The sequence below is a fragment of the Sarcophilus harrisii genome, chromosome 5 (genome assembly GCF_902635505.1).
Source record: "Sarcophilus harrisii chromosome 5, mSarHar1.11, whole genome shotgun sequence".
Taxonomy (NCBI): domain Eukaryota; kingdom Metazoa; phylum Chordata; class Mammalia; order Dasyuromorphia; family Dasyuridae; genus Sarcophilus; species Sarcophilus harrisii.
In genome coordinates, this window is record NC_045430.1 from 183,400,425 (window position 1) to 183,425,251 (window position 24,827).

General features: G+C 38.0%; 1 protein-coding gene across 9 annotated transcripts in view; it reads left to right on the plus strand.

The window, feature by feature from the left end:
* Positions 1-24,827, plus strand: part of CALD1 (caldesmon 1) — a 239,709-nt gene that overhangs the window by 105,827 nt on the left and 109,055 nt on the right. For 8 of the 9 annotated variants that reach the window (XM_031939098.1, XM_003771628.4, XM_031939094.1 and 5 more), the window contains exon 3: positions 24,642-24,753. In XM_031939098.1, coding sequence (XP_031794958.1) covers positions 24,683-24,753 — 71 coding nt within the window. In that variant the 5' untranslated portion in view covers positions 24,642-24,682. Of the gene's footprint in view, positions 1-23,352; positions 23,533-24,641; positions 24,754-24,827 lie in introns of those variants that run through there. The other variant, XM_031939095.1, reaches the window with a different exon arrangement.

The following is a 24,827-nucleotide window of genomic DNA, read 5'->3' on the forward strand; positions in this document are numbered from 1 at the left end:
GTCCCATGATAGGAGCATTCTTGCATATAGCCCTGGTTTATTTTTTATGGTATTACCAGCTGTGTGGGAAAGGGAAGGAACTTGATGATGGTAGCAGTGACCCCTTAAAGAATAAATCATATTTTCCAAAGCATAAACAAGGATGAACATGATGCCTCGCCACCAATATTTTATGAGTAAACAAGCAAAATCATAACTTATTTTAAAACCATGATGTGCCAAATTCTCCTGATAGAGGAAACTGCACTGTGGCCGGGAGCGGGGCATTTTTAGGAGCCTTCAAAACTATCATGTTACTTTTGGGTACGTTGCATTTCTTTCCAAGGCCTGAATCAGATTGTATTCGATTCAAGTCAATAATCATTTTAAAGAGGCAACTAAGTGGCCCAATGGATAGAACACTCAGCCATGGAGTGAGGAGAATCTGAGTTCTAATTTGACCTCAGATACTTACTAGCTATGTGACTGTGGGTATTTCATTAACCTGGATTGCCCACGGGGGGAAAAACTCAATATTTTAAAAACACTTACTATACAAAATACAATGGGAGAGAAGCAAAGGTAAAATTATAGTCTTTATCCTTAAAAGATCTTGCAATTTAATGTGAGAATGGAAATTCAATATGTAAGTTCCTTTACATCCCTGGGTCTCAGCTTCCTCATCTGTAAAATGGGGAGGTTTGGATTTTAATGGCTTCTAAGATCCTTTCCAGTTCAAAATCTACGAGAGTGGGATCCCTTGTGTTAAAATATGATACATGGTAAAGATTTAATAGGAACTAAGGAGAAATCCAGATAAAGTATTAGTAGAAAGTTTGGAAAGTGAGAGATCACTGAGAGCTTGGGAGTGAGGAGAGAGGAGTCAGGGAAGGTTTCAGAAAGGGGATATAACTTGATCTGAGCTTTGAGGGAAAAGAAAGATTCAAAAGGTAAAAATAATGAAAAGAGAAGTGAGCACCAAATATAGGGGAAGAGAAATGTGAATGTACAGAGGTGAGGACAGAGAACACATGAAAGGGGAGTATTTCTAAATAAACCTGTATGTACAGTGTTGGAGTCAGACTGTGGTAGGTTTGGGATGCTCTTTGCTACTCCATGTGCATGACACCGCACTAAGACCTGAACAGCGATCCCCAAACCTTACACTCGTGAGACACCATAAGTAAAAGCTAAAAAGGACAATAAATTAAATAAATGAAAAACTCTCAGAGGTCAGAAGAGGCAGAGATTCCGGATAGCCGGGATACCGGAAAAAGCCTTCACAGAGAAAGCACTCAGAGTCAAGCAGGACTCACGGAAGGTTAGAGCTTGGATGAGTCAAAGAAGTGGGAAATAAAGAAAATAAGGACATTGCAGGAAGGAACTTGTGTGGCCTGGAATCACAAAGAGAGATAGAGATGGAAATGAGCATAGTGTGCATGTGGGACAGCATTGGTAATGAGAAACAAGGGTAAAGAGGTGGAATGAAGCTGAGGAGGAAGCAATTGGGGAAAAAAAATTGATTCCTCTCCATCTCCAAATGGGTGTATTTATTTATTTATTTTGCTGAGGCAATTGGGGTTAAGTGACTTGCCCAGGGTCACACAGTTAGGAAGTGTTCAGTGTCGGAGGCCGGATTTTAACTCGGGCCCTCCTGACTTCAGGGCTGGGGCTCTATCCATTCCCCTCAGCATATTTTCTGAATCACCAACCCTCTCTTTACAACCCCAAAGCTTCCCATACCCGAAGCCCACTCAGTAGGTGAGAGAAATTACTGCCCCTCCCTCTCCAGGATGAGGAATCCTTTATCAGTCTGCTGCTGACAATGAAGAGACAAGTTCAAGGAAATGGTCCTATTATGGACCGGGTCAGCACAACTCTTCACATCTGTTTTTGAAATCCATTTGAGACCCTGACAAATCTGTTTAACTTTAAAAAGGAGAGAGAGAACATCTTGTTTTCCGGAATGTCCCGGGCCCTGTGTCAACAAACAAAAGGTCTGTTTGTGGTATTTGGGATGGAAGGGCTGCTTGGGGGACTTTCAGCCACAAGGGCTTCTTTATTATGACCTTTTTGTTTCTCAGGGTCCAAAAGACCCATACAGGGAGCATGGGCCAGATGCTTCCAGTGCTTGTGAGACACCTGAGGACCCTCTGATTAGGTTCTTAGATCTATAGAGCTAGAAAGGATATTTCTAGAAAGTTTCTGTAATCAATCAATCAACCAATAAGCATTTATTAAGCAACTACTGTATTCCTAGCATACAAGCTCAGTATGTACGCTGTACAGACGTACAAGTACAGTATGAGCGCTGTAATGAACAAAGGAATTGAATGCCTGAGTATTAACATGAGGAGGAAAAAACATAGACTGAAGAAAGAACCTACTGAAAGGCACTATAATGCTTTGATAATCTTTAGTGATTTGTAATAGTAATTGTAATACCTAGCATTAAAGTAGCACTCTAAGCTTTGCAAAGCATCTTGAAGTATTATCTTGTTTGAACTTCACTACAACCTTGTGAAGTGGGTGCTTTTATTATCCCCATTTTAAAGAAGAAGAAACTGAGTCAGAGAGGTGAAGGGATTTGGCCACCTGGTAGGGATCTGAGATTCAAATGGTCAGATTCAGAAAGTCAGGATCCAAACTCAGAGTCTAATACTCTATCCACTTTGTCATCTAGGAGATTCCACTGAAAATTTCATTTCAAGAATCATTAATTGGAAATTAAATAAAACAGATGGGTCAAAGAAAACAGTCAACAATTTTATTAAAGAAAATGACAAAAATGAGCCAATATATCCAAATTTGTGGGATGCAACCAAAACAATACTTAAGGGAAAATTTTATATCTCTAATTGCCTACCTCATAAAATAGAGAGAAAATAAAACTAGAAAAAGAACAAATTAAAAATCCCCAATTAAGAACCAAATTGGAAATTCTGGAAATCAAGGGAAAAATTAATAAAATTGAAAATAAGAAAATCATTGAACTAATAAATAAAACTAGAAGCTGGTTTTATGGGGGGAAAACACAATAAAATAGATATTGTTGGCGAATTTGATTTTAAAAACAGAAAAAAAGAAAATCCAATTGCTAGTATCAAAAATGAAAAGAGTGAATTTACCACCAAATGAAGAGGAAATTAAGACAATTGTGTGGAGCTATTTTGCCCAATTACATGCCAATACATTTGACAATCTAATGTAATGGACTGATACCTACAAAAATATGTTATCCAGATTAACAGTAGAAATAAAATACACAAATAACCCAATCTTAAAAAAAGAAACTGAAAAAGCCATTGGTGAACTTCCTGAAATTTTAAATAAAAATATTTAAATATTAGAAGGAGGGGGAGAAAGAAAATAGCCAACAAGGTGTAAACATTTGCAGTTTGGCCGTCCAGAAATCTCACATCATTGCTGTCCAGCTACGCAACATGGACATTAACACAATCACAACCTTCTCGTTCTGAAATGAATAGCCCAAATGAGTTAAATCCATCAAAGCAACCTGATGAAATTCTCAGAATCTTGACTTTTTTAATGCCTGGGACTTGGGGGAGTGGCTCACTAGTTTTTATTTGATCTATTCAGTCAGGTTGTAAAAGCAGTCTCTGAATTAGCTTTCACAGTCTCCCTGGGCAGTTTACACTGTTTTCTTCAAGCTTTGTAGCAGTTTAACCACCTCTGTTAAAGCCCAATTCATTCTCTGGTAAAATAGGAAAAACTATAGAATGTAAGTCAGTTTGACTTAAAAGCAGTCATTTTCTTTAAATGATTCCTCTACAAAATTCATCTGAAATGGCTTTTGTTTATATAATGTAGCAATGGGCAAAGCAAGTGATTAAAAAATGAGTTGGTGACTTAAGTGTGCTTTGTTTATATGATAAAGGGGCTGGTAAATGAACAGAGAACCCTACTTTATGCCCTTCTTGGAACATGGCCTTCTTCCAAAATATTCTTCAATTTTAATCCCTTTGGAATGTCTTTATCCTGTGCATCTGCACTATAGTGGCAACACATTTTTAACATTTCTCTAAGTGGTTTGGATTCTTTCCTCTATCTCCCCCCAACCCCGACCTTTCCTTTTTTTTTTTTCTTTCTTTTTTTCTAAACTCTGTGAGGTTACTGAGGACCAGACATTCTATTTAAATATCTAAGAATCATTGCACATCTGCAGACTAGAGAAAAACATCATTAATGAAGTTCAAATGTTAAATATGATCGACAGTTTCTTGAAAAATACGGATTATGTCTTATGCTTCTTTGTATCTTGTGAGGTCTTATGATAAATTGAAATCTTTTAGACTTGAGAGTCTGTTGGGGAAACCAGAATAGGGAACTTGATAAGAAGACTTATCTAGGAGGGGGGAAAGGAAAAAGCACTTGATACAACACCTGTAATGTGCCAGACACTGGTCTAAGTACTTTACAAATATTTCAGTGGGCCCTCACAATAATTCTGGGAGGTAGATGTTATTATTATCCCTGTTTTCTAGTTGAAGAAGCTGAATCAGACAAAATTTAAGTTACTTGCCCAGAGACACATAGCTTGTAAGTACCTGAAGCTGTATTTGAATTCAAGTCTTCCTCTCTTCACTAGAACAAATTACTATATTGTATATATACTTATAATTTTGAAAAGCACAAATTTGAATATTTATGAACCCTTCAAGGGATTCATTATTTGCACTGATCTGGACTTAACTATAACTTAATTCATTTCAACAAATATTTATTAGAGGCATTATACTAGTCATTCAGAGACAAAGACCAAAAAAAAAAAAAAAATCTCTACCTTCAAGGAGCAAACATTCTAATGGATAATAATAAGAACAATAGCAATAATAATGGCTTGCATTTATACAGAGCTTCAAAATTTGCAAAGCAGTTTACATGTGTTATTTCATGTGACTCTAAAGACAACCCTACAAAGTCAGTGTTATTATTACGTCTGTTGTACATATGAGGAAAACTGAAGCTGATAAGAATTATCTGCAGCAAAATTTGAACTCAGGTCTTACTAGACTCTTACTCTTACCTGTCCTATCACCTATTTACATAGATAGAACACATAAATAAGAAATTAGTCAAATATAATTTCAGGAAAGATAAAACACTAATAATTTAGGACTAGCAGAAGAAGTTTCCTACAGAAGTGGTCCCTCTTTGCTTGAAGAGAGTGAAGGAAGGATTCCAACAGTTGGAGGTAAGAGGCACATTCCAAGTATGGAAGGCTGACAATGCAAAGCCATCAACCAACCAAATGTTTTAAGCCAACAGAGTCTCTAGTTCAGGTGCAAATTTTTTGTCAATTCTGCCTTCCCCAGAGCCAGTAATAGAAAATACATTTGCTCCAGGATAACTGTATAGATTCAAGTATCTATTTCATTTTTGCCAGTTACTTTTGATTCATTTGTATGGGGAGCAAAGTATGAATGGAAGTGATTGTATTCTCTTGCCCTCCACTCTGCTTGGCAGGACAGGGCCATTCAGAAAAGACATTTTTCCTACAGTATAATAATCTGTGCTTCATGGACCCTCAGGGAAGTCCTGGTGATTGTTCATATTTGTCTCTTGCTATTGTATGCTTGAAAACATTCCCAAAGAAATAAAATTGAATGCAGAGAAAATAAGAGGAGAGAAGAAAAATAATATTTTAAATGATGAACAATTCTCTCTTAATGGGTTGCAGCTCTGTATGCCAGCTGGCCACAAGGTTCACTCTTTGCAATATATACTTTGGGGATGGCTCATGTAATTCATGGGGCCATTTACATTGAATTGCAGCAATTTAATTATCCTAAAACTGGCAAGACTTTTCTTGGTTACTTAATGCTAAACTTGCTTAGTCATTTCTATAGATGGAGTGGACAGCACAATTTAAATATGGAAAAACTGGGCCATCCAATAATATTTTCAGTCAGTCCAAGAAATAAAAAGGAATCATTTATAAGAAACTTAGTAGGTGATGACAAACCTGCTGTCCAGGCTGATCCCTCTTAATCAAAGGAACTTCAATATTCTTTGGACACTCCATTTGTTAGAAATAAAACTGCTACTCTTACTTTGATATATTGGAATCCTTTGTTTTCAGAGGTTCTTGCTCCCTAGAAGATGGTGAGAGGAATATTCTGTGAGGTCCTCTGAAGGACTGATCTTGAATCAGTATTTTATAATAAAACCTCATCTCATTTTATGGAAGTGGAAATGTTCATCCAGAAAGGTTGTGACTTTCCTAAATTCCAACTGCCTCATTTTACAATGAGGAAACTGAGACTTGGGGAGTTAAGTCACTTGTCCATAGTTCCATAGGTGTAAGTGGTTGGGGCAGGATTCAAAGCCAAGTCTTTGGACTATACAACCAATGCTCTTTTCATCACAACTTTGTTTTTTGGGGGGATAAGAGGGTTAACAGAGACTTTCCCTCCCAATTATTAGGAAAACTAAATTATCACACAAGTTCATAGTCCCCTGTTATCAAAACACATTTCTAAGATAATGGGAGTTTTCCCAGAGATATCACACTTGAGAATATGAAAATTTCCTTTTCATTCTTTCCAGAATTGCCCAGAGCTACCTTGCCAGCTTATTGTGGGGAGCAGTGGAGAGTGGGGCCAATAAAGGTCATCCAGCCAATGAGCAGGCCTTCATTCCTGAGAAGGGGGAGGTTCCCAAGGAAACATCAAGAATGAGGCCTTATGTTTCTAATTACTGAGCATGGCTGGAGAGCAAAATCGGGCAACACTTTCTTTAGACTGATGGAAGCATTTAAATCAGAACTGAATGTCAGGACAAAAGGCTGTCAGAGTTTTCTAATTGTGATGAGGGAGTGGTAAGGAGCCTCCCAAATTATGGGAGCTTGAGTTGTTTCAAATGAGCCCAGATTCTCTATTTTTCTTGTTCTCCATTTCCTTACTTTCTGTCCCTACCACTCTTATTTCCCATGAATTTTAGAGTCATAGATTTAGATTTGAGGTGATCCCAGAGATCTTCTAGTCTTACTCAGACAGGGAAACTGAGGCCCAGTGAGATTAAGTGACTTGCCCAGCATCATACGCTGGAACAATGATCATTAATGAGTGATAAAGCCTTCTTCATATTTCTGCAGTATTCGAATTTTTGAATACTTTCTCCTTCTGAATACTCTCTCTCCTCTGTTTTCTGTCTCTTGCTTCTCCCCCTTATCCGCTCAATTTCCTTTGTTTAATCATCATCTCCTATCTCCTAGTCATGACTGTTTCACAAGGTTTAGTCCTGGGCTTTCTTCTGTCTTCAGTGAGCATGTCAATTCCTGTAGATTCATTAATCAAATGCTCAGATCAATATACCCAACATACCCAATACACCCAGATCAATATACCCAACTCTGAGTTCTTTCTTGAGTTTCAATTCTCTATCTCCGGTTGCTTATTGGACATTTCTAACCAGATGACCCAGAAAATCTCACACCTTAAGTCATGGAGAGAGCTAATTGCCCCCTCTGCTTAGTCATTTTTAACAGACAAAAGATGAACTGATTCCATTCCAGAAAATTCATGTATCTCAAAAGTAGAGCTGACTCTACTGTCAATAAAGTATTAATCTGTCCCAAAATTTAATAAATTAATTTATCCATATAACCATTTATTGAGCTGGGAATATTTGCAATGCTTTGTGGGTGACTAAAAATTGTGTAAAGAAGAGTGACCAAGGAGATGGCTATTTATAGTCTATTGGGGGAAATGAAGTAGAGATAAGCCACATAAATAATTTGGTGTTCAGTCATTTCAGTCATGTCTGACTCTTTGTGACTCCATTTTGGTTTGTTTGTTTGGCAAAGATACTGGAGTGATTTGTCATTTCCTTTTCCAACTCATTTTACAGGTGAGGAAACTGAGGCAAACAGAGTTAAGTGACTTGCTCTGGGTCAGCTAGTAAGGGTCTGAGGCTGGATTTGAATTTAAATTATCTTGACCCCAGGTCCGGCCCACTATCCCTGTGTCACTTAGCTGCCCATCTAGCTTACAATATGGGAGGGAAGATCAAAACTATACACAAGAAGGCTCTCTTGCTTAGTGCATGCCATTGAGCTTCAGAAGTCTTTATAGAATATTTCACAGGATATCACATAACACACTATATCAATAACATGAAATTAGGTGCTTTTAAATAAATCTGTACTCTATGCCTAAAACCTACAAATTCCATGATTTGAACATGCTTAGTCCCAAGGAGATAAGTTTATTAAACTTTTACCGGAGAATTAAAGCTAAGTGATTTGCTCAATCAGCTCATCCAGGCCTAGAATTTGGTCCTTGTATCCAGAATTTATTTAGGAGATGATAGATTTAAAGATGCAGTGTGGCCCCTTGGTCTTTTCTGGGACTTGGAAGAGACACTATTTCTAATTCAAAATGTAATCCTGTTTCATATTCAGTCTATTCTCAACTTCCTCTGTGTTGATGAAATATTCCATTCTGACTTAAGCCCACTCTAGACCGGTAAGAATGTTCCTCCTACCATTGACAGGGCAGAGCCCTCCCACTCTGCAAGTGAATGTCATAGTAGGAAACGAAGGCCAGCTGGCTGAAAAGATGGCGTGCACCAAGCAGGAGAACCTTGGCTGTATGTGGTTCGGATCTTTCCTCCATTACTGCAAATTATTTAAAGGCAGGGATCTTTCTTGTAGAAAGGAAGGAACACTAATTTGGGCTTGTTTGGGAAATCAGGGCGTCAATAAATCTAGATTATATTCTAAGCTCTTCCATGTATTTGGAGGTCACTTAATTTCCCTGGAAAGTTTCTCCATCTGGAAAGTAAGCATAGAACTCCCTGCCCTGCTCAGCTTTTGTTTTATTTTGTATTTAATTTCTGCTCCAACATTCTTTCTTCTATGCATGGGTCCCTGACTTCAAGTTATTTTTCAAATCTTGTAGTATATTGGATAGAATCCTAGATGTAGTATCCCAAAGATCAAAGTTCAAATCCTACACTGTCCTCTGCCTAATCCCCAATTCATCTGCTTCTCCCTCTTTGCTTTGTCCTGCTAGTTTCCTTAGTTCATCTCATCTCTACAGTGAGGACTTCCTATTTAAAAAAAATCCTATCTCATACAGACTTACTGTGAGACTATATAAGTAACAACCTTCCAACTTCATTTTTCTTATTTTTTTCTTATTCTTCTTCATAAAAAAGATTAAGTGATATCATATGTTAGACTCTCTATAAACTTTAACATAATATATAAAGGTTATGTATTATCCTCATTATTATATATCCATAGATGGAAAATGACTGTATCCAGAGAGAGAACTATGGAGACTGAATGTGGATTGAAGCATACTATTTTCATCTTTTTTTTGTTTGTTGGCTTTTTCTTTCTCATGATTTTTTTCCATTTTGGTCTGATTTTTCTTGTACAAGATGACAAATATGGAAATATGTTTAAAAGAATTTCATGTATTTAACCTATATCAGATTGCTTGCTATCTTGGGGAGAAGGGAAGTAAGGGAAGGAGAAAAATTTGGAGCACAAAGTCTGACAAAAATGAATGTTGAAAACTTTCTTTCATGTATTTGGAATAATAAAATACTATTGAGAAAAATTATTATATATACATAAATAAATGTCATTCCCATATTTGGTACCTAATAAATATTTGTTATAGTTGTCTAACATGAGGTAGTAATGTGAGGATCAAACTCAAAGTTTGGAGACTTCAATATTTCAAGGATTTGTAATTTCATCCACATAGGGCACATAACTCCTCAACCACTTTAGTGAATGGCCTTGGAAAGTTGTTGGGATAGAAAAATTATCCCCTAGCAGCCAACACAGTGAAGAGTCAGGCTGATCTGCAGATATAATCAATTTTTGTGCCCGCGCTTGGAAAAATCTAGTAGGATGTGGACCTATACTTCCCCAGCACAACCTTAGCCAATAATGATACATCATAGGAGAACTCCAGTGTAGGGAGACAACTTATGTAAAAACACATTGCAAATTACAAAATTCTCTACAAAATGAGGGTTTTCTAATCTCTTCTAAGTTTTATACAATTCTCTGAACATAGTACAGTCATAAGATTAGGGATTCTTACCATTGAAAACTTAGAGGTTATCTAATGTAGCATCTTGTTCAGAGAAGAAATAGCTTTTACAGCATCCTGACAGATGCCTGCCTAGACTATTTCTCCAGATGGGAAAATGCAATAATTTATGAGGCAGCTCATTATATTGCTGGACAACTCTAAGGATGATAGGACTCTAGTTACTCTTTAGACCCTATGAGGGTCTTCTACCTTGGAAGAAATAGTTCTCAATGGATATTTCTATGGTTAGAGAAAGGAAAGGGGAGAATGAAGATGAGGAGAGAAGAAAATAATGCAGAAGAATAGAGAGGAGAAAAAGAAAAAAAAAGGAAGAAGAAGGGGAGACAGGAAAAAGAGGAAGAAGTTTAACATGTTCTTGAGTCATAAGATTTGGTGATATGTATACTCTTGACTATAGATTACTGAGGTTCTCCTTTTTGAAGCCCCTTTTAATCATTATGGATGTCATTAAACTTAGGAAAGAGGGAAGAAAGGAAAAAAGGGAGGGAAGGAAGGAAGGAAGAAGGGAAGGAAGGAAGGAGGGAGGGAAGGAAGGAAGGAAGGAGGGAAGGAAGGAAGGAAGGAAGGAAGGAAAGAAGGAAGGAAGGAAGGAGGGAGGAAAAGAGGGAGGGAAGGAAGGAAGGAGGGAGGGAGGGAAAGAGGAAAGGAGGGAAGGAAAGAAGAAGGGAAGGAAGGAAGGAAGGAAGGAAGGAAGGAAAAAAAGAGAAGGAAGGAGTGAAGGAAGAGAGGAAGGAGGAAAGGAAGGAAAAGGGAAGGAAGAAAGGAGGGAAGGAAGGAAGAAGAGAAGGAAAGAAGGAGAGAAAGAAGGAGGAAGGAAGGGAGGGAGGAGGAAGGAAAGAAGGAAGGAAGGGTAAATGTATATTATGACTATGTGAGTGGCTTCCCCATGTTAGTCTTGCCCTTTGAAGCTGAGGGAAATCCTCAAAGGTTTTTGATACTTAAAGAGAAAAATTGACTACTTCATCGGCAGTTCTGGAGCATTTGTAACCTCTACAGCTAGCAAAATCCCCTCCTCCCAATATCAAGAAAAACTTTCAAAAGCATATCTAATAAAATAATCTAATAAAAGATCACTAAAGAGAAATCTGAATTTGCCTAATGGGAAAAAAATCAATGATGGTCCTAGAGGTGAGAAACTGAAAAATATTACAGACAAGATAATGAAGTGAAGGCTTAGGGTGGGGTTTATAAGGATAGAATACAGTAAAGAGACACAGTATATTAAATGTTTCTGCTCATTTGTTTTTCTTTCTCACAAGGGAGAGTTCAGTTTTGAAGGCAAGAAGGCTATAATGCAAAAACAAAAAATATCAATAAAGCTTTTTTCTTCCGCTTCTTTATTCTTCACTATAAATGATAACTCTCTGAGAGAGACAAGGGGAGAAATATAATGAGACATGGAGATGATGTTAAAAGCTATCAATAAAATTATTTTAATAAATAAAAGTTTAATATAGATAAAATATTATTATTTTAAGAAGCCAACCAAAATCACTTATCTTATGGATCCCACTTACCACAAGCTTCCCCAAGCATCAGAATCATAGGTCAAATATCAATTAGACAATAAATATTTACTATACAGTAGGCATTGTGAGTAATATGGTCACACATAGAGAGTTGGAAAGGATCTTAGAAATGTCTAATCCAGTCCTGTCATTTTATAAAGGAGAAAACTGAGGTACTGAGAAATGCCTTCTCTTAACTGAGAAATTAAGTGCCTTATCCAAGCTCTCTTTTACTAACACAGAGGGAAGTGGTAGATGAATAGATTCGAATTCAGGTCTTATAAATCCAAATCCAGTACTCTTCTCACAGTGCTTAGGCATATAGCATAATTTTACAGAATCAAAATATTTAAAATACTCAGATCTCATATGGTCATAAGCATTAATGGACACTTGGACAATGTCCTTGCCAATATGTTCAGTTCTTATGACAGATCTTCTATCATGCCTATGAAGAAAAAGGCATAGAAACTGAAAGGAAAATTAGGAATAGCTGCTTCCCAGCTCCTTAGTGCCATTTTATAAATTTTATATCCTTTCTAAGCCAGATACCCTGAGAAGACAATTCCCCCACAAATTTGATTCCAAAAAGTCTTATTACATTATTGGTTTTGACAAATGTGTGATTGGACAATTTTGCTTTCTTTCTCTTTCTTCCTTCCTTCCCCCCTTCCTTCCTTCCTTCTTTCCTCCCTCCCTCCATCCCTCCCTTTCTTTCTTTCTTTCTTTTTTCCTCCCTTCCTTCCTTCCTTCCTTCCTTTCTTCCTTCCTTCCTTCCTTCCTTCCTTCCTTCCTTCCTTCCTTCCTTCCTTCCTTCCTTCTTTCCTTCCTTCCTTTGTTTCTTTCTTCCTTTCTTCTTTTCCTTCTTCTTCTGTTTTTCCTCCCTCCCTCCTTCTCTCTCTCTCTCGCTTTCTTTCTTCACAGTCCTTTGGAACAAGATGGTAAAGAGGAGGGTGAAATTTAAGCCAAACTGTATGCTAGCCTTCATATGTTTATTTGGTTTTGAGTCCCAAATGAACCATCCAGTTTAGGAAAGAGCAAAACTGTTTGATAAATTGAATTTTTTTAGAGTACAAAAGTTCATTTTCAGCAGTCACGTTGTAGCCCTGCCAAATTTTGCTATTCCCCCAGAAAATACAGTTTTAATGAAAATGTTGTGGTCAGTTCATATTCTGTCAGCAAGGTTTTCAAATTACTTTATAGACATTGATAAGTCAATAATAGTACCCAGCTATTATGTGCAGAGTGCCTACCCCAGGCATAAATCCTGAAAAGTACTAAAAAGCAGTGTAATCATGCCTATTTGACCAGCAAAATGACTCATGGAAAAATAAAATGAAAATTATGCTGTTCAAGTAGACAAAATCAATTTAATATATATTTTTGAACATAGTCAGTGAAGGCATATTTATGTAGTTCATATATTCATATGTTTCATATAACATAAATTATATCTATCAAGGCAGGATGCTACAATACAGAGAAACATAGGACCCAGTCCTTGCCCCCTTATTATCTGATGGAGGATATAAAAAACTTAAACATGTTAAAAAAAAAAAAAAAGGTAAATCAGCATTCAAATGAGTGACAGAAAGGATATCATAAAGCAAGACAAAGTTAGTTACCAAATGGCATTGCACAGTAAAAAAAGAAATGCTACACAAATTTAGAGCATGAAGAAATCACTTAAAGATGGTTAAGTCACAAAAAATATGAGCTGAACTGAGTCTTTGAATTTAAATTGAAGTCACAAAAATATGAGCTTAAACTGAGTCACAACATTGTTTGGTGAAGTGCGGAAGAAAGAAAAGGGGTACATTTTAAATGGGTAAAATAGTAAAATCTAGAGGGAGAAATGCACAAAACGTTTTTGTGCACACATGTACAGTGTTTTCCCTATTCACCATCCTAGCTCTTGAAGTGCTTATTCAATATTTTTTTGACATACATAACTCTCTACTCATAACGTAATGCACTCATACAGTGCATGATATTTACACAACTATCCACTCACAATAATCAGACTTTTGGATCTTAACTATAACCATTTACCTAACACAAATACAGAAGATACCAATATAATAAACTTGATAAACTTGGGTATTTAGGTGCCTTGGACTTGGAATCAAGATTTGTCTTCATGAGTTCACATCCTATCTCATACACTTATTAGCTATGTGACTCTGGAAAAGTCACATCAAGCTGCCTCAGTTCTCTCACCTTTAATGAGCTTGAGAAGGAAATGGCAAACCACTCCAGTATTTTGCCAAGAAATACCTAACTGGGGTTGTAAAGAGTCAGGCACACCTGAAAATGGCTGAATAATATTAATAATGCATAAATAATAAATATATATATATAATACCCACATAAAACTGAATCAGACTTTCCCACCAATGTACTCTGAGTACAATGTACTCAGTCTCTGGTGAAGAATCCCCTTCCAGGGACCTGGCAGGAAGCACATGAGGGAGGGGTAGCTAACTCTGGAGTTCAGGATTCAGTATCATTGGTCTGTTTGGGAACATCTGTACCACACAAAACTGCTCTGCACTAGTAGGATGCATATTCCTTAGGGGCAGGGCTTTTTTGTTTCTGACTTTTTATATTCAGTACTTAGTAATGGGGCATATAACTCCAATAAGTAAATACAGATTCATCCATCCATGCAAAGAGATATACCTAGACATTCTACCTATTCAATTAAATTCAACACATATGTAAGTACTTACCAGGTCGAGTGTTTAGGTTTTGAAAGCAGGGATATTTCTACTTGAGGCATTATGGCACAATGGAAAGAACCCTGCGTTTTGAAAGCTACCCCTGACACTGTGTGATCTTGGGAAAACTTTAAATTCTCTGACCCTGGGGGACTTAGGGTGTACAATGGATAGAGCACCAGCCCTGAAATCAGGAGGACCTGAGTTCAAATTTGACCTCAGACACTTAACCCTATTTGGCTGTGGGACCCTGGGCAAGTCACTTAACCCCAATTGCCTCAGCAAAAAAATAAATACATAATGAATAAATGTTCTGACCTTCTATTTACTCATCTGTAAAATAAGGATTGGGGATTAAATGGCCTTGGACTTTCTTATGGGTCTAGATCAATGATCCCATGAGTCTTGGCTCTACTACTTGTGACCTGGTGATTGGATGAATCACTTCTCATCTCTAGATCTCATTCTGTGAGATAGGAGGGAAGGAAAAAATGTAGGAGAAGACTTCAAGAAGAACAGACAAGGGAGAGTTTCTCTTCTCTTTAAGTAAGAGGTTAGAACCTTTCCTAAGAGAACATATTAGTCAGATGTAGTTGTGGAGAGGAGAGTTAGTGACTGGGGAGCTGAGATGAGTGGAGACTCTAAGAATAATAGCTAGAAAGTATGCTAAGGAATGAACCAGGGATAAATAGGGAGATTGCCAAACACAGTGGTCACATTGAAAAATATGAGAAATTTGTGATTTAACATGTCAGCAAGATCAGAGAGTTTTTTTCAGCTGCACTCTGAGGTTTCACAGCAAAAAACAGAGAAGGGAGTTGACTAAGGAATTAATAAGAGATTTTACTTTTTTTTTTCATTTGTAAAATGGGGATTATAATGTTTGCCTTACCTATTTCATGGGGTTGGTATGAAGAAAAATGTTTTGCAAACATTAAAGCACTATAGAAAAGTAAATAGTAGTTATTGTTGTTATTGTTTGTGGCTAACCATGAAATGTGGTCTGTGTAGAGGCAAGTATAGCCAAGAAGGGGGTGTATGAATCGGGAGAAATTTACATTAAAAGCAGAGAACCAGTTGTGTGTGAGAGAAACAGAGAGGCAGATAGAGAGACAGGGGAGGGAGGGAGGAAGGAGAGAGAGAGAGAGAGAGAGAGAGAGAGAGAGAGAGAGAGAGAGACAGAGAGAGAGAGATACAGAAGACAGGGAGAAAGAGAGAGAGAGAGAGAGAGAGAGAGAGAGAGAGAGAGAGCAGAGAGACAGATACACACACAGAGACAAAAGAGAGAGAAAGTGACAGAGACACACAGAGAGAAACACAGAGAGAAAAGAGAGAGAGAGAGAAAGAAACACACAGAGAGAAAGAGACGGATACACACACAGAGACAGAGAGAGACAGATACACGCAGAGAGACAGAGAAGAGAGAGAAACACAGAGAAAGAGAGAGAGAGAGAGAGAGAGAGAGAGAGAGAGAGAGAAGAGAGAGAGAGAAGAGAGACAGAGAGAAAGAGAGAGAAGAGAGAGAAAGAGAGAGAGGAGAGAGAGAGAGAAGAGAGAGAGAGATACAGAGGAAGACAGGAGAGAAAGAGAGAGAGAGCAGAGAGACAGATACACATACAGAGAGACAGAAGAGAGAGAAAGTGACAGAGAGAAAGCGACAGAGACACACAGAGAGAAGAGAGAGAGAGAGAGAGAGAGAGAGAGAGAGAGAGAAAGAAACACAGAGAGAGAAAGAGACAGATACACACAGAGAGACAGAGAAGAGAGAGAGAGAAATACAGAGAGAAGAGAGAGAAACAGAGAGAGAGGAGAGAGAAAGAGAGAGAAGAGAGAGAAAGAGAGGAAGAGAGAGAAAGAGAGAGAGGAGAGACAGAGAGAGAGAGAGAGAGAGAGAGAGAGAGAGAGAGATAAATTACAGACAGACAGAGACAGACAGACAAAGGGAAAAGAGAGAGACAGAGACAGAAGCAGACAGACAGAGATAGATATCCAGACAGACACAGAGACAGACAGACACAGAGAGAGGAAGATAGAGACAGAGACAGAGAAAAGGAGAAAGACAGAGAGAGATAGAAACAGAGACAGAAGAAGGGAGGGCAGGAGGGAAGGAGAGAGGGAGATTAGGGGAAGTGGAAAAGTGGAAAAGTAATGTTTGTGATGAAGGAGAGAAATCTCCAAAGTTCAGGGTCCTGGAACCCGGAGAGTGATCCAGTCTGAGGCGTGGCCACATGCTGATTTATGGATCCTTGAACTTAAGAAAATAGAGAAAACATGATACAAAAAACAGTGTAGGACCCCAGTGTGGGTGGTGAAGTTTCTGAGAACAAAATGTGAATCTGGGAGAGCAGTAAAAAATGGTGTTTCAGAGAGAGTAGTATAGACCAGGGCTTCTTAAATTTTTGGCACCCTTTTTCACCAAAGAAATTTTTATGCTACCCTGAGTCTATAGGTACATAAATAGGTATGCAAATCAAACATTTACTGAAAATAAATCATAAAGAAATTTATTTGAAAACAATTTTTCCATGCATTAAAGACAAAAGCAAATTTGCATACTAATGAGTTGAATGTGCTTGTTTATTTTTACATAAAGAATTAAATTTTGGCAGAATATTTGATACCTTCTACAGTTGCCAAATTTTTCACAGCCCCCACATTCAGTTACATTACTCCCACACAATTTAAGAAGTTTTTGTTTAAATGAATGGGAGAGGAGGACTGCAAATTATGAGAATCAGAGGGAAAGGCATTTGGAACATCTCAAGTTGACACTAGGGACTGTGGACCAAGCCAACAATCTCTCTTTACCTAGTTAGTTGAGGGAATAGGAGATGAAGTCTCCCTGAGAAAGGGCAATGGGGGTTATAGTGTCTAGAAAAAAAAAAAAAAACAAAAAAACAAGTATTCCCACTAAGTCAAGGAAATGGTTGCAATTGAGAGGAAGAAAGTCGGAGTTAGTGGTGAGAGAAATTAGTTTAAGGTAAAGTTTGATACCAAGAGTACAGTGTGACACAGTGTTAAAAGGTAGTACACATCTGGCAGTGAATATAATAAATTTAAAATAATTATCAAGTGCTCGTTATATGCAAAGTGCTGTACCAAGCACTGAGGATAAAAATAAAGAAGGTAATCCTTTTCTCAAGGAGCTCATATTCTAATAGGAGGAAACAACACAGGTGGCCAGGGGCTGCAGTCACTGCAAAGGTTGGTTTTAGGCCACAAGAGCATAGATTTTGATCTGGAAGAGACATCTGTGGTGATCAAGTCCAAATCCCTCAATTTACAGGAAGACTTGAGGCTAAGAGATTAAGTGACTTGTCCAGTTAACAAAATAAGTGGGCAGAAGTCACATCGCCATGAGAGTTGCATCCCTGGACAGAGGCTGTGGGGACTGGACTACAAACAGGTCCAATGATCAGAGGCAAGGGCAAGGGGCACAGCTATTTCCAAGGCTCTTTAGTTTACCTGGCCATTGATAATGGTTGTTAGTAGTGGCTGCATGGATGGTCCCTTTCCGCAAGAATTCCCCGAACCATTGCCTATGATGATGGCTGCCATTGATGATGAGATTGGGTGGACATCCAATTTATCTCTATTTTAAGAGTGTTCAAGAATTCGATAGCTAACAACAGAGAAGGAAGGGATTCAGACACAAGAACTGGTTTAAACAAATATCCAGAGTCAGGAAAGTAAAAAAACCTATGCAGAAAATAATGAACAGTCTGGTCCATGATGGGAGGTAGAGGGACTATATAGATCTATCTTATAGATAAAGACGAACTATCAAACCATAGAACCTCAGAATCTCGGGGTCCTCTAGTCTACACCATGAACTAAGAATACTTTTACAATATAAGCAATCATCCAGCCTTTATTTCAAAATCACCAGGAATGAATAATTCACTCTCCTAGTTAGCTCTTTCTATTTCCAGTCAAAGTTGATTGTTTAAAGATTTTCTTTACATCATGCTGATGATGTATGCTCCAAAGTAAGGTAACATTGTATGTTTTCATTCAGTCATTTCAAATTCTTCTGATCCCATTTGGGGTTTTCTTTGCAAAGATACTAGAATGATTTGTTATTTCCTTCCAGCTCATTTTACAGATAAGGAAACTGAGGCAAACAGGGCTAAATGATTTACCCAGGATCACACAGTTAGAGAGATTTCAGGGAGATAAACCTTCCTTAATCCAGGCTTATGCTCTATCCACTTTATGGAGCTAAATTATCCAGATTATGGATAATTTTGATTGCTGAGTTAAGGAATTTGGATTTTGTATCATAGGCAATAAGAAGCCACTGAAAAGTGAAATAATGAAATGACTAAATATCTGCATTGGAGTGAGGAGAGACTAGAAACAGAAGTGTACAGAGAGAGTCTATTGGAATAATCTAGGCAATTGGTAATGAAGTCCTTACTGGAGCCCTGGTAGGGATAGTAGAAGTAAGGTGATGCAGGTAAGGAACCTGAGAGGTACGCGATTTGTCCTGTAAGTGGTACATGAGTCTAATGAGGATGCATTAGGAGAGAATAGAAGTATATGTTAGCAGGAAGAAATGAGATGATAGTTTGAAATTACCAGTGTTCCAGATAGAATAAAAAGGTAATGATCAAATTCACTGGGATGAGGACCAGAGGGAAGGAGCTTATGAATAAACACTGAAACAAACACATAACTATAGCTTCCAAAAGTGATGTTTGTATGGTAGACCTTCAACCATGGCTGTGGGCAAGAAGAACCAAATGCAGTGATATGTTCAATGTCTTAAGTGGCTCTGTGACTCAGAGGCTCCAATTACCCCTTTATGACCACTGACTTGTGTGGTCCAAGGGGTCCAGGGGTAGCTTTTGTGGCCATAGTTCTGTGGTTTGACGAGCCAACTCAGATATGGTGCTTTTGTTTGTTACTGTTTTTCAGCCATCATCACAGCTGAATTAAATTCAATGAAATAGCAGCATAATCAAACCCTTCATTTGTTGAAATAGACCAAATGTCCATTTTAGTTATTTCGCTGGGCAGTGATTTGAGAAGCCCTTCAGAGAGCTGCCTTCAAACATCTGAAGGATTATCATATGGAAGAGCCTGCACTTATTCCCCTAAAGCACCACCCCATTCCAAAGAATGACCAAGAACTGTTGGTGGAAGTTATAGAGAAAACAAATTTCAGTATGATGTAAGGAAAAATCTTTTAAACAATCAAATTTGACTGGAAATAGAAAGAGCTAACTAGGAGAGTGAATTATTCATCTTTGGTAACTTTGAAATAAAGGCTGGATGATTGCTTATCAGAAATACCATAAGAGTATTCTTAGTTCATGGTATATATTGAACTAGAGGACCCCTGAGATTCTCAGATTCCATGGTTTTGATAGTTTGTCTTATAGCTATCATTTGCCAAGAGGAACTGATGGATCTAGGCTGTGCTTCCATTTCTTTCTCTCTTGAATGTAGACTGAGTATGTTAGGATATATTTATTTACTTGGACCACTGCTGATGCTCCATCACCATCTGATATTATCAATTGCCTGTTTCCAATTTCAGAACTTAAACCAACTCTTCTGGTTTGTGGTACTACAATATGAGAAATCTAAAAAAGCCAAAAAACTAAGACACTAGGGATACATAAATTTTTAAAAATGACAGCTCTTGTTCTTGTTGGGTTTTTTTAATCAATTTCTGTTATTTGCTTGGTCTGAGAGTTCAAAGTGTTGCTGCCCTTTAAAAATTACAATTAACTGATGAATCACTCTTCATAATTTTGCAGCCTTTTTTTTTTTGTCATTAAACCCTCCAGAGGTTGTGTTATGAAGGTAATAATCACAGTAACTCACAGGTGATAATTCTCTGGGCTTTAAGGACATAGTACAATGAGAGTCAGATGAAATAAAGCTGAAATCTAGATATGGTTCTAAATTCAAAGATTCTCTATCCTTTCCATAAAATTAACAGAAACAGGATTAGCTACAGCAGTTTTTCATTATGTCAAAGAATAGAGGGTGGAATGGAGAAAAGCAAAAGTAGAAAAAGGAGAATATTTGTATTTTAAAATCTGTGACACAGATTTATTATACAATCATGGGGAAAATGTGTTGGCAATAAGAATGTGTCTCATTTGAAAAAAAATATGACATACAGAAACTTAAATATAATAACATAAATCAAAATGTATTTTATAGTATCACAAAAATGTTCTTGACTTGACAAAGAAAATCATTTTTAAGTAGTAAATCTCTCCTAGAACATACAGAAAATCTCAACATTCTGACATGTTCAAAAACTTTTCAGAAACATATCTATTGAATAAATTAAGCCATACTTTGCTTGCATATTATATTTCTCTGCGATATTCAGAATTTGCATTGTTCAATAAAACATCTCCGAGCTAACTTTACATCATTTCATTGGTTCAAAGATTGTTCCCTAACCAATCATCATACCATTCTCTCCCATTTCCTCTACCCCCATCCCCCAGTGCTGTTGGAAAGAAGCCAACACGGGCTGGGGGTAAAAGAGGAAATGAGGGATTACTAGCTGGGGCACGGAAGCTGCTGCTCCCCAAACTGAGAAGGGTGGGGGAGAGAAAGAAATAATATTTAAAAGCCTCCCCAGGCAGGGCCTCCTGTATATGGGAACCATGCCAGAAAACTTTAGGGTAGCTATGGAAAAGAAGCAGGGATTAAGGTGGCCCCCACACAGGAGTGTGAGACCTGCTGAAAGTTATATTCTCAACCAGCTTAGAACATCATGTCCTTACACACCCTTCTTTTATCCCCAGAGAATGTACCCCAAACAAAACATACCTGGAGACTGACACCATACACAATTAATTCTCCAACAAATACATCCCCCACATTCCAGATTGACTGAAACAAATACTGATGTACAAACCCACTAAATATATGTATCTGCATAGGTATATATATGTACACCAATATATGATTCTCTGTGTATGTGTATATATATATATATATATATAATTTATATATGTGTGTATGATATACATATACATATATATACTTCTCTCTCACTGCTACATGTTTCTTTCTTTGCCCATTTGTCACTTCCCTCACCTTATTTGCTTTTTCTCCCACACACTGCAGTGCACATAAACCCAGAACTCCGTGACAGTTAAGTTACAAAATAATTTTTTAGGTAGGCTAATGGTGGAAAGTATGGGCAACAAAGAGAGAGGTTTGAGTGGATGGAAAGCAAGGAAGAGCAAGGTACCAGAAGAGCAAGGGGCCAAGTGAAAAAATGACCTTTCTAGATTAGCTTCTGGAGATAATCCTAGATTTTATGACACAGATGAATTCTCTGTCTGCCTTGTGGCCATTCCTGGGTGACTTAGCGCCTTCATCAGAGGGCAAGCAGAATAAATAACAGAAATATAAATTCTAACTACAGCTGCTATTCAGTGACCAAAATGACTCATATAAAGCTGGAGGGAGAAGAGAACAAAACCTAGTGGTTTGGATGATTTCAGGAATCCAAGCTACACAGAAATCTCAAAATTTGTCACTGTCAAGCAGAAATGGATTTCTGTCTTTATCCCATTTCTGCTTGTGGTTGATATATTTATCTGGGAATTCTGCACAGACAAGAAGGCTTTCTATGAAGAAAGCAAATAGATGGCCATCTGTGTGTAGAATTCCATCTCCCTCTCCCTTAAATCTGGGGAGTTAGAGAAGGGTGCAGCAACCTCCCCCTCCCCAGACAACAGACCTTGGAGGAAAATATGGGAGGAAGAAGAGACTGGGACTATCTATCTAAGTTAACTGGACTTCCTGCCAGTTTCAGTATGCACATGAATGAATGGATGGGCAACACGCTGGGAAATGCAAAGAAGCTTAGCAGCTAGCTAAGTCTGGCAAAATAGAGTTTGGGAAGCCGCTTTCTTTCTAATAACTAAAAATTTGTAGAAATCATTATAGATATATACAAATCTTCACATATGTGCATATATTTCTATATGTGTATGCATGCATGCTTACACTAATATCTATAGATATAGAAATCATAAGTCCCTTTCCCTGTGAATATATATAATATACATATATGTGTATATATGTATATGTGTGATATATATGCACATACATTTATATATATATATTTCTCTCTTTCACTGCAGTATGTGTTTCTTTACCCATTTGTCACTTTCATTATATATATATATATATATATATATATATATATATAGGGGGGGGAAGGAATTAATTATTAAATAAAAGGAGAGTATTTGGAATCAGTGATTGAATTCGAATCCCAGTTGAAATGGTTGGTACAACGGAGGGGACCTTGGACTCTATGTCAAGAAGAAATCAGACATTTATTAGCCAAGTTCCTGTGCCTTGATTTCCTCATCTGTAAAATGGAGGTGATTAAATTAAATGGCCTCTAGGGTCCTTTCCAATTCTATATCAGTTCCTACTCATGTGACCTTGGGAGAAAGTCACTGATTCCCCTCTTTAGACCTCAGTTTCCTCATCAGTAAACCAAGGAAGTCAGTTTGCTTAATCTCTAAAGTCCCTTTAGTCCCTAAATCCAATAAGCTTATGATTTTAAAATTGAGCTCCAAGCTAACAATTTCAAGGTTCAAAAGATTAATTAAAAGATTTCTATATTTACAATAGCCTATAAGATTTGAAAAGAGGAGAAGAGGAAAGAACATAAACTTTCTATCATTTGTGCATGTGAGTGTCTGTGTGTTTAAGAATTTAAAAAAAGAATTAACTTCACAAGAGAAGTTTCCTGGCCTGAACTCCAGCATGAAGTTTTGCTTTTTGCTCTTTTCAAAGGTGCTGCCATGAGGTAGGGGCTGCAGATTTTACACAGCTCCCCATTTTTTTTTAATGTAGGGCAAATGGCTTGTCTCATGTGCACAGAAAGGGCTGGAAAATATTTTTTGTGATCGGAGTGCAGCGGGGAAGTCTGGGATTCCAGAGGAAGTGGAGGCCTCCCGCTCCACACAGGAAACAATCTCCAAGCAGGCCTTAAATGCCAGATTCCAGGCCGAGTTTAACTAACCACTGACAGCTCTGTAAACAAAGCAAGGACAAAAAGAGCCCAGCTTTCCCTTTTCTGGTAGTCATTTTGGGTTTGGGGGCTGCAGGGGAATTCTGGAATACTTGACTTCATGGCACAGAAAGCCAGGGGGAGAGGGCTTCTCATTTGAAGAGCTGCAAAGGGGAGATCTTACCTGGAATAAAACCCCCAAGGAGGAGGTAGGAGAGAGGAAAATGGGTGGATTATACTTGTAAAAAGAAAAAAAAAAGAATTGGGATTTTTGATACCTGGGAGAATTTGTTCTTTATTGTGTTATTTTAAAATGTGCTGCTGCTTAGGTATATTTATTTGTGATTTGTTTGCTGTGATCTTTACTATCAACAGTAATATGATTTCATAATATGTAACATACTATTGAATTTCTCTTTTCCCTCCCCTTTCCTTCTCCCTCTCCCACTCTCCTACACTGTCTCTCTCTGTCTCTCTCTCTCTCTCTCTCCTCTTTTTTTGCTTCAATCCCTTTCTCTTTCTTGCCTTCTTTCTCCCCCTCCTTTTTCCCATTCTCTCCTTTTCTCTTTCCCTCTTTTCTCTTCCTCTCCTTTTTTCCTCCCTTTCTCTCTTTTTCCTCCTTTCTCTCCCTCTCCCTCTCTACCTTTCTCCTTCCCTTTGTCTCTCTTCCTCTCTTCTTCTCTTCCTCTCCTTCCCGCTTTCTTTCTGTCTCTTTTCCTCCTTCCCTCTTCCCTCCTCTCTTTCTCTCTGTCTCTCTGTGTGTATCTCTCCCCCCCCCCACGTTTTCCCTCTCTCCTTTCCCTTTCTTTCCCTTTTTCCATCTCTCCATTATCTTTTCTGATTCCCTCCCCCCAGGTCCTAATTGTCCATTCCTCCTTTCTTGCCACTCTCCCTTGTTCTCTTGTGGTCTCTGTTTACTTCTTCTTTTAGCTTTTTCCTGTGGGATCAGCAAACTTCAAAGAGAAAAGGCATTCCCCAGCTTTCCAGTGATTCCACAAATGTTTCAAGTAGACAAAGCTATCTTTCTTCTGAATTTTTGGACCTTTTGGGGGATGGGGGAGGGGGGTGTGCACCACTAAACCTGGGACTTTCATTTCTTTACTGCTATGAACCGTTAACTGACACTGACTTTAACATATGCTGACAATCTTGCTAGTAAACTCAACTCAGAAATCTATGGGTTCCCTGCCAGTCCTCAGACACTCCTTTAAAGGAAAAGAAAATAATGAAATGAAATAAAATTAGAAAAGGAGCACAAGTTTTTGTAGGCTAGTGCTACCCCGGGTCCCAGTTGATGTTGGAATCTTTTCCCTTGCAGAACCAGACCTTATCTGGCCTCCCCAAATCTGAATATACACCATGGACGATTTCGAGCGCCGCAGAGAACTTAGGAGGCAAAAACGTGAGGAAATGCGCCTTGAAGCAGAGAGGTAAGGATCGGGGGCTTTGGAAATACAAATACTGTGTTAGTAGAGGTGTTGTGGATCATAGAACATCGGGGTTT